General features: G+C 46.8%; 1 protein-coding gene across 7 annotated transcripts in view; it reads right to left on the minus strand.

Moving 5' to 3' along the window:
- MSI2 (musashi RNA binding protein 2) overlaps positions 1–15,574 on the minus strand; it is a 385,784-nt gene that overhangs the window by 367,470 nt on the left and 2,740 nt on the right. For all 7 annotated transcript variants that reach the window (XR_004683181.1, XM_035026771.1, XM_035026769.1 and 4 more), the window contains exon 5: positions 12,473–12,514. Coding sequence is in view for 6 of the 7 variants with exons in the window: in XM_035026771.1 (XP_034882662.1) it covers positions 12,473–12,514 (42 nt within the window). In the remaining variant the exon portion in view is untranslated. The remainder of the gene's footprint in view (positions 1–12,472; positions 12,515–15,574) is intronic.

A 15,574-nucleotide genomic window follows, 5' to 3' on the forward strand; every position in this document is an offset into this window, starting at 1 on the left:
CCAGGCAAGGCAGACGGTGAGCATTTTGCCTGACTCTTCCTAACAATACTAACTCACACACCCAAAGTGCCTACTGTGCGCCAGACACCAGCACTTTCTCTGTCAACTCATGGAATCCTCACAACAAACCCAGGGAGGAGAGCCTGTTATTGTGCCCATTTCGCAGATGACAGAACTAAGGCATGGAATATTTAGGTGACGTGCTCAAGGTCACACAGCTGGGAAGTGACAGAGCAAGGATTCAAACTCAGCCTGCTTCCAGAGTCCAGGCTCTTCAACACTAAGCTACACCACTTCAACAGAAAGGAGTAAGAATAATAAAGTGGATGATTAAACATGGGACGGGAGATGGGGTGGACTCAGGTGCACAGCTGGAGCTTTATTTTTCCCATATTTTCAGACACCACCTCTCCCACAAACTGTTTCCAGGATTTCTCTTCGGCGAACAATTGTTGTCTTCAAGCTCTCCTGTGAAAATCTGAGAACAAGAGCCCAGGAAGACCGAGGCGTTGGCCCCTAGGCAGCTTTTAAAGCCCGTGCACAGGGGGAGACGTTTGAGGATGCTTGAGTTCAAACCTACAAAGCACTTCCCCGACACATGGCGTTTTGTCTGGATGGCCCTGAGAAACGGTCATTTCCCATTAACACAATCAGCCCTTCTCGGGAAAGCCCAGGGGGTCTGCTCATCCCCCTCTCCATCATCTCTTTGCCGCTTGGGCAAGAACTCAGGTGACTGTTTCCACGGTGCGTTCTGCTCTAATCCAGCGGGGTCCTGCTGAAGAGGGGCAGCTGAAGAACGAAGGCTGTGAACACACAGGCTCTGAGCAAACAGGGTGATGGGGGTTATAAAGGCAAGCACAACACGCTGACGTGGCAGTGTGCCAAAGAGAGGCTGCCCAGGCAGGACTTGTGCTCAAAAAGAACTTTAATTGAATTCTTTCAGCAAGTGCAGCAGAAAAATTCATAATGAGGTACCCCCCCCAACTATGTCACTCAGTTCTACACTTCTGTGGATCCGCTGAAAAATCTCTTTTAACAAGGATGTGGGAACGTGTGCGGACGTGAACCTGAACATCGTGTTCTGCAGGGAAAAACAATGATCCAATCCATGGATTTTTATTTTCAAAGCAATTTAAGTAAGGCATTCTGCCATAATCAGCTTTACTACCCCTATTAGTATAGGAAAACAAGTTCTGAACCTAGCTCCCTAGTGGAAAACGCAAAATTTGTATAATTAAAATTATACTTGTGAAATTCAAACACACTTTAATTTCCTAAGGGTCCCCTAATCAAGTCAGAAGTTCTTACTAAAACCAATTATCCGCTTTGAAAACAGAAGAGGAAACATACACACGTAACAGTCTTGTGGAGATTCACAGCCCGGTTTTTGCCTAGGCTCAAGCACCCCTAATGCAATCCTTTTTTTTCCCCCCGGGGTGAAAGAGAAGGTGAACTACCGGCCGGTTTTTATTAAGCGTTATGTGTGTAAGTTTAAACATTTTTGTTTGTTGGTTTGCCTTTAACTACAAAAAGGACACACTTGAGAGAGCTCCCAGAGGGATCGGAACTGAAGGGGTAAAAAAATAAACCAGGGGAAAAAAAATAAAAAATAAAAAATAAAATAAAAAATAAATAAAAAAATAAACCAGGGGAGCATCAATAAATACTCACTGTTTCCACCCACCCCACCCACTCCAGCCTCCCTCGAACTTTTTTGCTTTAGATCTCGCAGCAGTTTTTCAAACACCTGCCCAGGACGGTTCAGGATACTCAGGATGCTCATTCCAATGCCATGCTGAGGAATGAGGCAGAGGAGAGCAGTTTCATTCCTGGAATGAGTGGACAATAGACCAAGAGTCCCAAGGTCCCGCTGGGTAAGGCAGGTTTCTCACCTTCTGACCAGGTAATCTACCTGAAATGTGGCTGCTTTTCTTGAGTAACTGGAAAGTCTTGCCCAAGGAGCAACGTGGAAATACAGAATACATTCCAAGGCACTAAAATATTTAAGAAGTAGTGGTTGCAATGTTCCATTTATACCATCAATATGAAATGTTATCAGGCTAGGGCTTTAGAAAAAGAAAGTAAAGTTACAAGCGAACAGGTTTTCTCCTCCTGCCTCCCTAGAATCCATTTCTGGGACGAGAATACTGACTTTTCTTCGCCCTCTTGGCCTTGGTGTTCCCAACAGTGGCCCAGCACTGTGACGCAGGCTCCACCAGGGACCTGGAAGGTAAAGCAAAATGCCTCCAGGCTTAAAACTATACTTTTCAGTAGGTGGAATTTGAGAACCCGCCACACATGGCCTCCCTAGGATGGCGAGGATCGAAGCCAATGGAGCAGGGCTTGGTGTTAAAACTTTGATCGCAGGGCCCTGGGAAACAGAGCGTGTGCACGCACACACACGCACGCCCACGCGAGCATGCAGAAGGAGACACAGTCAGCCGAGAGCCAGTCATGGGAACCGCTGCTTTGCTGGTTCCTTGCCTCCCTCCCACCAGAGCGGCCACCTCATTAATGTCACTCAGCATCGCGTTTTGCTACACTAGGTCTTTCTGCGTGCCGTTCCCGCGGGCAGCCCAAAGCCGGCTTCCATTATAAACTTCTGTTCCTTGGGAAACTATCAAAAGCTTTGACTGGAGAAGAGAAAAAACTTCCAGAGGGCCTCTCTGCTCGCTCCTCCAAGTTTTTTCTCTGTGGTTGCTTTATTCAAAATCACTACACACACAAACCGTGCTCTGAAAGTCATTTACAACATGGCAGCTAAAAAAAAAAAAAAAGAGAGAGAGAGAGAGAGAAAGAAAAGAAGAACAAAAAGGAAAAAAAAGAGCTAGTGATCACTATGGCCCGTCTACCTGCAATTGCCCAAAGAGAATAATTCATTTCGGTGGAGGATATGGATGAAGCCCTGAATACATTCCAACTCCGTTTTCTGTCCTTCAAAACAATAAAAATGTAAAAACCCCCGATGAAAGAAGGCCCGAGGTGGCAGGAATGAGAATCTCTTGACCCCAGGGAATTTATTCTCCTGGATCTTCTAAAGCACTCTCTCCCCAGAATGCATCATCAAGACCATTTTATTAGATTTTTCTAAACCCTTGAAATTGTCACATAATTGAAACAGAAACAGCAGTTTAGAGCTCCGAATGGATTTCTTAAAAAGAAGATTCTGGGCTGGCCCCAACATCCCCTCCTTGGCCGCTCTCGCCCCTAACCTAAATTTAAGACCCTTGCACACAAAACCCGATTTATCTTTTAAATCCTCCCTTGCCATAAAAGTTACACATTCCCCTAATGCCTTAGATTTCAGGACATTTGGGAGAAACTCATCCCAGACAACAGGCTAAAAAAAGAATCCATTAGCATTAACTTGCCTGTCACAGTCAGTGACAAATAAATGAATGCGATGCTTTCAGATCAGTCATTGGTGGAACTACCCCCAGGCAGATAAAGACCAGGCCTGGGAGAGAGAAGGCTCACGGAGAGACCTCTCACACAGCAGTGTCTTAGCTGTCCCCTAGCTACTCCCCAGGACTTCACTCTCAAAGGCATTAAAAACACAGCTATCAGATACAGAAGAGGAAATGCATTCCCCATGCCCACCCAGCAACCCCAAGACGAAGGACGCACGCTATCTCCCCTTCAAGAGCCGGGACCCTGGGAGCAGAGCCAGGACCCTGGGAGCAGACCCAGCCACTGCACATACCATCTCCCGAATCTCAACGTGCTATTCTATCCATCACCCCTAGGAAGGACAACAGTACCCACAAGCCGCTAGGTAAGGTCCGCGTACAATCTAGCCAGTGCCATCTTTGGGAACAGTAACAGACAACCAATGCTTATACTGGGTCACCCCAGGCCCTTCGTGTGCAATAACCCATTTAATCTCCTGAACAAATCTAGGATGGAAGTGCTGTGAAAACCCCCATTTTACAGGTGAAGAAATAGAGGCACAACACCATTAAACGATTTGTCCACAATTCCCTAGCTGGGAAGTGGCATTCAACTGTGCCAAGAAGGTTCTTACCTTCTTGGTAAGCAGTGGAAACTAAACTGAAGCTTCCTGGCCAGACCACACCAAAATCTATTCCTGTTCCTCGGCCTGAGCACTTTACAGCAGTCGGGCAAAGCACTCGAACCTAAAAATCTACCCACAGCGGGGGTAGATTTTATTGGATGCAGCGGGGCTTTGTGGTTAAGAGAGCTGAGACTTGGAATTCAGACAGACTTTGGTCCAAAGGCCAACACTGACCCTTCCTAGGAGTACGGCCCCAGGAAAGCTGCTTACCCTCCCTGGGCCTCGGTTTACCATTCTGCAAGGCAGAGAAAACACAAAGCACTGCAAAGGACTGGTGTCAGGATGAAGTTAAAGGAGATTAATCATACAGAGGCTTAGCACAGTGCCTCGAACATACTGACTCACAACAAGTAACAGCCATAATTGTGGGTTAGGATTTTTCTTCTTCATCACTGAAGGTCTCAAAATAAAATAAAGAAGTATAGCAGGCGGACACACACCCTGGGAATAACTTCCCAGATCCCTGGGAACTTGATGTTATCTACCCTTGAAAGAGAGAGAGAACAGAGATAGCTTGTTGTATACGTGGGACCCAGTGGGACACCTGCCCCAGCGGGACCAACCGCCCTAGAGCCTGGGCCCCTACCATGTACCACGAGGTGCTCAGGCCCCAGCCCACACTTGCTCACACCTCTCGTATCACACGGTAGGCACAGGTCATGATCCCAAAATCTCATGTTCCTCACACCAGGCAGCCACTCTGAGAGAAAGGTGACCCCAAGCAGACCTCTGAAGGCACAGGCTTCAGAGGTCTGAGCCCCAGGGCACACACCCTGGTGATACACAGACAATCTGTGATTTCCGCACCAAGAAATGACATCTCGTTGTCTACACACAGCAAGGTCAACAACACGGCTTAGACGAGGACAGAGTATAGAACTTTGGGATTTCGTCTCTGTCATGGCCCCTAGTTAAGAAGGTAAAGAGGTGCGGAAGGGAAAACATAGAAGCAAGAGAAGGACAGAGCTCTTCGCGGTTGCCGCACACCCCAAAGGGCAGGGGTGGTATCTGCCAAGAACATCACTCCTAGAGAAGGCTCAGCAGCCAGAGAGAACACAGTATGAATGACGCAGAAGGCACAGATCCAGGGTGGGAGGGTCTCCATGAAACCACACCAGCCACAGTCCTATCCCCAGCTTCCAGATTGATCCCAAAGAGCTCAGAACATTGTACGGGGCATCTCCGTGATCGTGCACACACAAAACAGGTTCCCCAGCACATGCCAAATAAAGCCCAGACTCGTTTGCTCTGCCTGGCATTCAAGGCAACCCAACCTGGCCCCAGCCTGCTCTCCACGCCTCCACCCCGAGCACCGGGCAACACACGCCCTTCGCTGCAGCGGCCCACTGACCTCTCCTAGCCCCTCGCATTCCTGCCATTCTTCCCTCCTTCCTGTTCCTCAGGATCTGGGGCAAAGACCACCTCCTCTGAGAAGCTATCTTAGCTCTTCCTTCCTCTGAAGACCGTTCCTGCTGCTCTGCTGTGTTTCTCACACCCTCTCCTGTTCCACAGGTAGCAGCCGTCCTCCCAACCAGAGGAGCTAAGACCCTTGAAAACAAGAACCGTGTCACCCTTGCCGTTTTGCATTCATTCCACCTACGTGGAGACTGATGGTGTGCGGAAGAGCGGCAGTAAAAGCTAAGGGTTTTTTTGCAATTAATAGAACATGTTTGGGCGCCTGGGTGGCTCAGTTGGTTAAGCGACTGCCTTCGGCTCAGGTCATGATCCTGGAGTCCCGGGATCGAGTCCCGCATCGGGCTCCCTGCTCAGTGGAGAGCCTGCTTCTGCCTCTCTCTCTGCCTGCCTCTCTGCCTACTTGTGCTTTCTCTCTGTGTGTCAAATAAATAAATAAAAAAAATCTTAAAAAAAAAAAAAATCTTCTTTGTGTCCTTAGACTTCATTGTCCAGTGCAGACAATAAGGCATGAACCTAAATAACCGTAAAACTCAGAACAAAGCGCCTAACACAGTTCCCGATGCTAAGCAGAAACTTGGTAAAGAATTGCCCAAAGGCCGAGAACGGCAAGTGAACGCACGGAAGATACAGTCTCTCCCCGCCCGACCCTCACTCTTACCCTACTGTGGTCGCACACCTGTCAGCATGTTAGGTACTCATTCACTTGCTCAGTACTTATTTGCCCCCGTAGAGTGAAAGCCCCATGAGGGCAGGGACTTTTTGGTCTTATTCTCCACACCGTCCCCAGAACCTCACACAGGCCCTGGCACACCAGAGGTGCTCAGTGATGTTTGGTGGATAAAGATATGAATCCGTGCCCAGCACAATGCCTAACGAGTGTGTCAACAACTTTTTGCAAATTTATTACTGTTTATTATTTGCTAACTTATTATTACTGTTATTATATTATTACAGTTTGCCATAACCAAAGAAAAGGTAAAACGCTAAGGAAATCCAGAGAAAGAAGTACTACATGGAAGAGAGAGCAGAAACAGCTCTGTGGAAAAGGTAACCCAAGTCGGGCTTTGAAAGAGAGGCGTGTGGTACACAGGCCAGAGCAGAAAGGACAGTGCAGGTAGGGATGCACAAAAGGGCAGCTATTCCGAGAAGGGGGAACGTGCAATTTCAAGGCAGCAAAAGGGAGAAGAGTTGAGAAGTAAGCTGGAAGAAGACACACCTTGTACAGATCTTGAACGACCCTAGCTACCTGGCTAAGAAGCTCAGACTTTGGTGGGCATTGAGGGTTTCCTGAATCCCCCCAAAAGTGGGTGCACAGAGTCAGCAATTAAAAACAATCAAACAAGCTCTTACTCAGTGAACACACCAGATCAAACAAGCAAACAGAGATGATGAACTACATCTCCCTTTTGGATTCCTGGGACTTCCAGCCAGAGAACGTTCAGGTTTAAAAACACAAAAGGAGGGCGCCTGGGTGGCTCAGTTGGTTAAGCGACTGCCTTCGGCTCAGGTCATGATCCTGGAGTCCCAGGATCGAGTCCCGCATCGGGCTCCCTGCTCAGCAGGGAGTCTGTTTCTCCCTCTGATCCTTCCCCCTCTCATGCTCTCTCCCCCGTCTCATTCTCTATCTCAAATAAATAAATAAAATCTTAAAAAAAAACACACACACAAAAGGACAGGAAGAACAGATGCCACCTCAGGGGGGCACCCAAGAGGGTCGGCTGGTTCCTCAGAGAGTGCCTCCCTCCTCCTCTCTTCTTGCAGCGGCGGAGGGGTCTCACCTGCCCGCCAAAGACATCTGACATAGAACAGAGCAGCTCCGGCTTCTCGGCAGACTGACCTTAACGCTGAAAGGAAAGCATGCAAGGCAAGGCAGAATCTCGGGAAAGGACATTTGTAGGATGGGGCGCCCCTCCTCCTGAGCGGACACCTGCTGCTGACCGGAACGCAGGAAGGAGCCGCGCTCCCCGACAAGAAAGCGGCTAAGCCACTAATCCCCCAGGGTCCTCGAGGTTGTGGACAAGGCTGCACACACACCACCACGTCCCCGCTGGGAACCAGAAACCCACCGGCAGGCTGGGTAACTGTGGCCGGCGAGGTGACAGCCGCAGATCATCCGGGATGGCACGAAGCTAGAATGACCCGACCCACCGCAGCAGGGGGAGGCCAGATGCCGAGAACTCACCCCTCGCCCGCCCTTGAGAAGCTGCCAAGGAACCACTCCCCCGGAACAGGAGGTGCCTGTGTAAAACGCTCGTGCTGTGCTGCACCCATCTGGACGGATGCATGCGTAACAGAGAACCTTCCAGGCCCCAGAGCCTCATCAGTGCACGAGACAGGAGCAGGAAAACCTGGCTTCGCTCAACCTTGCCACAACTTAGCTGTGTGCCCTCGCGCTGCCAACCTAACTTCCCCGCATGTCAGCTGCCTCCGCCCTGAAAAAGGTGGGCTGGATTCATCTGGAGCACCGAAGTCAGCATCCGGCGATGTCAGCAGGCAGGGGGCTTACGTTCCAATCAGGATTTCTCTTGCGTCATTTTCCATTGTAGCTTTTCTTATTCGACAAAGATAATTCGATAATGGGGCGCCTGGCTGGCTCCATTGCTTAGAGCACGTGACTCTTGATCTTGGGGTTGTAGGTTGGGGCCCCACGTCGGGCGCGGAGAGGACTTAAAAATGGTAGTAATGATAAATAATTCTGTAATAATGATACCAGCAGACACCTGCTGGCACCACCTTGTGCCAGGCTCCCAGCAAAGAGCTCTGCATTCACGCTGAAAACCACCCCACGCTGGGCACTACACCCCTGTTTTAAAGAGGAAGAAACTGAGGCATAGAGGGGCCCACGTGGGGTGCCCATGGTCACCCAGCTGCCAGTGAAGCAACTGGAAATAGGCTGAAGAAATGAGATCTCCATGGATCAACAGATAAGGTTCTGGCCTCTGACACGTAAGGAGGAAAATGGCAACCTGGGGAGCAGAGAAAGCTTTATGACACATGAGGATAAGTAGGGCAGATGGGGAGTTACACCCAGACTCGCCCGTGCCCCTAAGAGGTTCGACAGCCTCTTGGTTTTTCCACACGAGAAGAAGAACCCACGAGCTTGAGCAAAACTCTTGCAGGCAGCCAACGCTTCTGCCCAAAGGGACTGACAAAATGATATGACATGATTGATCCCAATCATGCCCGTTCCTCCAACAGCTTCAAATTAAGTCATCTTTTTTAGAATAGCACGACCATTTTAATTTTTTAAAAGACAGAGGGGAAGAAACTCTTACATATTTTACAAAATGAAATAATCATCCAGCGAAATAGGAAGGCACAGAACGGACCCATCGTCTTCTGATCAAAATGTACTTTGCTAATTAACGGCCACTAGTCTCCAAAGAGTCGCCCCTCGACTAGTTAATAAAGCCCCATTATACTTCACTTGAGAGGTGAACATTTACATCGCAAAGGGGGATGAATGAACTGCAGGATTCAAAGCCCTTCCTTCGGATCGCTCATTAAAATTCTGGTCAAAACGGATTTTTATTTATATGATACATTAAAGAATATTATGACAGTACTAATATGAAATCTGCTCCTCACTGCCACGGCTTTGCTTTCGTATTAAGTTACAGTTTCTTTCCACTAGTCTTGTTTTAACACCTCCACGAATATTTCTCTGGCGAGTGCTAGCAAAGAGAGACGGCCAGAAAGCAGAGAAATGCATTTTAACTGAAACCCACGCTGTATCATTGACAAGCTCCTCACCCAGCCCCCGAGGAGGGGCGCAGTTCACCTCGCACCTCGCAGTTCACCTCGCACCCCGACATGTCCACACACAGAAGTTTTATAGAAGGGAGATAAACAAAAAATAAGTAAGGGTGACTTAAACTCCTAGACTCCCTGCCAGCCAGAGTTTGGCCTCCAACACTAACTTCAGTCTGAAATCCCCGTGGCCGGGCTCAAATTCTATCAGAAAAGAACCGTTGACAAGAAAGGCACTTTCTCCCCATCCTGCCCCAACTCCCAACCAGCACACACCTCGCAAATTCCCCAGCCGCTTCCCTGGAGCTGAGCAAAGCACAGAGCCCTGTGAAAGGGTGCCCCTCCACACGGCCAGCCAGAGTCACCCCACAGGATGACATCACGGGGGCTGGGTGAATCACCCAACCAGGGACCTTCAAAGTCCGCGCACACTGGCTACGGTTCAGCTCCTCACAGCCTGACCACCACCCTGCGCTGCGTCCTCCACCCGAACGGACAGGTGAGACCCCTAGATCCCCGCCACAGGATAGCTCACCGGGCAGGGGCCCGGTTCTGGAGCTAGGCTGCCCGTACCCCACTTCTCAGCCCATGTATGCCTCGGTTTTCTCATCTATAGATTGGACATAATCCTAGTGCCCACCTCTCAGGACACAGGCGAAGACTGGATGAGTTGATATACGTAAGGACCCTACAACAGTGCCTGGCACATAAATTCAATTAACGTCATTATGATCACTAGACCGCTCTTGGCGACTGGTATGAGAGCCTAACAAAATTAACAGTAAAAACAGCAGGTAATACATATGGTATTACCACGCGCCAGGTCTTTTTTTTTTTTAAGCACTTTACCTTTATTAATTTATTTAATCTGCAAAAAAACCCAGTAAGATGGAGTATATGAGATTCCAAGAAACCAAACGATTTGCCCACATCCACGCAGCGAATGAGGGGCAGAGCCGGGATCCAAACCCAAGCTGCTGCGCTTGAAGATAACAAAAAGAAAGATGATTAAACCAACAAAAATAATGATAATGGTGACGATGGGGATGGATGAGGCCCTCACCCCGTGCCGGGCTCTTTCATTCTCCACAGCAACCTTGTGAGGGAGCTACCCCCAACACTCACCTTTTACAGAAGAGCAAACAGGCCGGGAGAGGTGGTTTGCTCAGTGTCTTGGGACCTGAGATGCAGATGGAGATAACAGATAGGAAAGTCCTTGGGAAAGGGTGCCATAAAAAGCAAGGTATTGTTATGCAATCTCTAGAACTCCACAGAAAGATGTCCTCCCCCAACTGGTATAATATTTGCTCACATCTAAAAGTCTGACAATCCACCTAAAACATCCCAGACTCCAGGTTGGGGGTGGGGGAGGGGAGGTGGACACTTTGACAAGTTCGAGAAATAGTGTATCTCGTTTTCAAGTTGAATGCATCACCGAAAAACCAAATGCCAGAGTATGTTAAAATGAAATACAGCTTTCCTGGTTTAAAAAAAAAAAAAAAAAGTGGTGGAAGTGAGGGGTGGGCAACAAGAGGGAAGAGAAAACAGGTCAAACCCATGATTTGACCAAGTCAGGGATTTTTCCAGTTTCCTTCTAGGTTAATCTGATCCTAGTTCTGGGTGATCAAATGACTAACCTGGAAATTTGAAGATTCACACTTATGGAAGAAACAGCAATTCTTCCAAACCCAGGAAACACTGCTAATTCTGGAAAGCCTCTGAAATGTCAAGGATCACACACAGTTTGAAAAGCAACCTTTACACAGTTAGCAGTCCGAAAGTTTGTGTTCAGTACAGAAATAATCTAACCTCTTCGGTTCATTGATTCCTATTATTTGCTTAATCATTAGGAGAAAAAAAATGCCTTAAGAAAGTATTTTTGCTCTATTTACTTAAGAGATTTGTGTTTCCTTTGAAAGAAAAGAAAGGAAAAGAAAAATTACATGGGGGTAAAAAAAAAAAGGAAGGAAGGATGGATCACATGGCAGGCTCCAGACCTGAAATTCTCAAAATGTCATCCACAAGGGCCAACTTTTTCTTCATTAAAGTGCTTCATCCCTCCCCTTACACAATTAAAAGGTTCCACCTGTGGGAGACTATGCTTGAAGAAATAAATGGAATTTGCAAAAGCAACAACTCTTTCCCTTTATGACCTGTAATCCGACGCTTCACCTTTCCCCCCCTTCCCTAAAAGAACGCCAAGGCCACAAGCTACAGGAAAAGTCTACCTCTCAATATTACATAGGGAGGAAAAAAGTATAATTAAAACGTGTGATTTTAACATATTAAGCCCATAAATTTCACCCTCGGTTCCAGGTAGCTCTGTTCTCATCCCCACAGCTGGCAAGCTCAGCGAAAACTATGTTAGCCACACACTTGTGAAAGAGTGAAGGCCGGGGCGCCTGGGTGGCTCAGTTGGTTAAGCGACTGCCTTCGGCTCAGGTCATGATCCTGGAGTCCCTGGATCGAGTCCCGCATCGGGCTCCCTGCTCAGCAGGGAGTCTGCTTCTCCCTCTGCCCTCTTCCCTCTTGTGCTGTCTCTCATTCTCTCTCTCTCAAATAAATAAATAAAATTTAAAAAAAAAAAAAGAGTGAAGGCCAATCTCGACCCTCTAAGCAAATCTTGTAGTACCACTCCTCCAAGGTTATAACAGACTCAGAGCTTCTCCCCCAGGCCCCAGCACTTGAAAATGTGCCCTGATTGATCCCACCAACCTGAAACCCAGACATCCAATGCCTCCTCTGTCAGATTCAGGGCTTTATGGGTCTACAAAGTCGTTTCTCCAAGGAAAGACAAGCTGTTTACTCAAATTCTACTCCTCTCCATAAACTCCAAGTTGTAAGGGCCTCAAAAGAGAACCCTCCAAAAGACAGTCACAAGGAAATGTCCAAGTTTTCCTGATAGGATCTTGGCAACGCTTAAAAAGTAAATAGAACATTTGCATAAATATTGCAACAGACGGAGCTCTGTCCTGCCACGAAGGATCAGGCTTGCCCCTGCCCCCTGTTGGATGCTCAGAACCCACCTCAGGATGGCTAAATTGCAGACGCACGCGATTATCTTGCAGAGCTCCTTGCCTGGCCTGGACTCTCACAGCCACATGCTGATACCGTGAAGGTACCTGAAGGCACCAGGTTTCAACACTTGATTGCCAGTACTCTGTTTGAAATTCAAAATCCTTGGCAACCATCTCTGAGTGCTAAAATCCTATTACTGATTCTCCTACTTACCTTGGGTTGGGCCCGACGAGGAAATGCAACTTTGGGGTCAATCTGGGGGGGGAGGAAATGGGAAAGAAAGAGTCAATTCCAGTATTTGGAGGAGAGGGAGAAAAAATTATGATTAATCACCTAATTATTAATCACTCATTTCTCAGGCTTATAACCCAGCTTTTAGTAACTTCTCAGGCAACTCAAAAGTTCCTTAAACTTTGATCCAAACTTTACTCATCCCTCCCACAATGTAACAAATAAAGGAGCCTCTCTAAAGTGTCCTACCATGTATTTCAACGTGTGATGTTCTTAATAAATCACATTTCACATGTTCTTATCTAAGCAAGGGCTTCTCTTCTGCAGACACTGGACATTGAATGGTACCTGCATCTAATTTGCAATGCAGGACTGGGAGAAAAGATGGGACCATCATCCCTGAAAAAAAAAATCGTAACTTGAAAAATTAAACATAAGAATTTTTCAGCAGTCGGTAACTGGATAGGAGATCTTCTCCCCAGTGATAACTAAACAAGGCAGGTGGAAAAGGGGATGCCAAAAATTTTTTAAATCATCAACATCCAAAAACTCCCCATGGACATCCAACACTATGGCTCGAGTTCATTCATTCGTGTTGGCAAGAGTACAGTTACCTGAGTTAGCCAAAAAGACAGTTCATTCTGTAGTTAGACCACAAGAGGAAGCAGGTGTCAAAAGCTATGGAACCTAACCCAGTTCTTAAAAAATAATAATAATACTACCATAAAATAAAAGGAAACACATCCACTAAAACTACCCGGATTTTAAAAATCACAGAGTGTAGAAATCTATCAGCAACCTAAACCCAAATTACAAAAGTAAGGTCATCATGGGGAGAGGGTAAAAAAAAAAGAAAAAATTACTGAAAAAAAGAAATAGGAATCTACTGTAACAATTAGGGTATTCTTCCTACCCCAACCCCAATCAGAATGGAAAAACATCCTCCACCCCCAGATCAGACACTCAGCAGAACACATGATTCTCAAAAGGGGAATGGCTTTAAAACTCAAAACAATTCCCATGGAAGTATTTGAATCTAATAGGCTGATCCGAGGTGGGGGAAGTTGTTGGACAGAAAATATGGGGAGGGAAAGAATTTTAAAAATCCCCATTATTGGTTTTCATTAGACTTCTAAATGTTAACAAATCTTTGGGTAAAACTCTGCACAGAATATTGCTACAAGTCACTTATTTATAGGCTCTGGCTTTCATAATACAATTTTCCCCTTTTAAAATGTAAACCTGAACCTTGTTTTCAGTTCTGCTGTGGGGCAGCAAAAAGAGTAAGGCTGTGGGATGAAGCACAGAGTGGGGGGCGGGGGGGGCAAGGCACACCAGAGAGTTCTTGTGCCCAGACCTACATCCCTTAGGACACCCCAGCTGGTAAGACAAAGATTTACCACTTGTCTTAAGGTGGTTTAAAGACCTAATACAAGTCCACAGCATGTTTTTTTACCTTTAAACATCACCTGAGAAATGAGGGATTACTTTTCAAAAACTAAAATAGACAAAAATCTCTGATCTAGGAAACTAACCTCTCATCAAGATTAACATTACCGCATCTACAGGTGTACTCGGCACTGACTAGAGCTGTCTACAAGAGAGATACAACAGGTGTGGATTTTCCATTCTGTTGACCAAACATAAGACAGATGTGTCTTTTTATAAACACTCCCCCCAGAATACGGCTTTTGAGCTGACCAGCACACAATTGCAGTAAGAAGTCACCTTGTTTGTGGAGTAAAAGGTGAGGGACATGCCGGGAGAGAGACCAGGAGCTGGGGGGTAGGGATAGGAAGCCCTGAAGAAAGTGGAACGCTCAAAAATATCTAAAATTACAAAACTCGGGGCGCCTGGGTGGCTCAGTCGTTAAGCATCAGCCTTCGGCTCAGGTTATGATCCCAGGGTCCTGGGATCGAGCCCCGCATCGGGCTCCCTGCTCGGCGGGAAGCCTGCTTCTCCCTCTCCCACTCCCCCTGCTTGTGTTCCCTCTCCCGCTATGTTTCTCTCTGTCAAATAAATAAATCTTTAAAAAAAAAAAATTACAAAACTCAAAGCCAATTCAGAATTCCTGGATGGTGGGTTTGGGATAACAGCGTGTCAGACCACCAGGCGCGTTTTTCAGTGTGCAAAGTTTACACGCTGAAATCTCCAAAGGAGAGGACAGGTCAAGGTAAGTATGGCAAATCCCAACCTTTTGCACATCCCTGTCAACTATTTTTTTAAAAAAAAACAAACAAAAAAGAAAACTACCAAAAATTAAAACATTAGTTAGTTAGGTACAGCTCTACTTACTGTAGCTACAAATCCTCTAGGAAAAGACTAGGGTACTATTTTGGATGTGAATGGCCGTTACCTAAACAAAGCTTTTAAGGTAACGGTAAACAAGATCCTCGTTTCCATGTCAATAAACCAACCGCTTCTGCCTCCTGCACTGAACGTTGAAACAAAGTCAAAATCTAGGTTATACTAAATAATAGTGACCAAAACATATCCACAAACAATTAGGGAGGGAAAACAGCACGTTTTGCACCTGATACTGAGGACTATGACCCACCAGGCACCATAGAAACCACATACTATTTCTCCTACCCAGGGTGGGGAGACGGAGTGAATAATAAATTCCTGAATTTGCCTTGAAATATTTTCCTCTTTAATTTTGCTAGCTTTTTGAAACGTCTGACCAAGAAGTCAAGGGGAAAAACACATTCCTCAGACATCCATTATCACCCTACAAATGACTGTCCCTAAAATTAAATTATCTAAAAGCGCAAAAAGGCTGGGCTGCAAAAGCTATGGCAAGTCCAGCACAATTGATAAAGCAACTTAAAGTGCCTGGGGTCCTCTCTTGAGGGCTAGTGAACATGCACCTGCCCTCTGATCAGAGAGACAAGGTGAATTTGCAAAATAAGTTCACGTGCACCAAAGGTGGCCAGGTTTCTTTCCCTTTTTTCCCTTCCCCTCAATGTTAAAGCCAAAAAGGGCTTGGAAGATCACCCTGTTCCACTCCTGTATTTTACAGAAAAGGAAACTGAGGCCCCGCCGAGGCAGGGAACAACTTGCCCAAATTCATAAAGGGCAGCT

The sequence above is a fragment of the Mirounga leonina genome, unplaced genomic scaffold (assembly GCF_011800145.1).
Source record: "Mirounga leonina isolate KUSES-001 unplaced genomic scaffold, KU_Mleo_1.0 Mir_200, whole genome shotgun sequence".
Taxonomy (NCBI): domain Eukaryota; kingdom Metazoa; phylum Chordata; class Mammalia; order Carnivora; family Phocidae; genus Mirounga; species Mirounga leonina.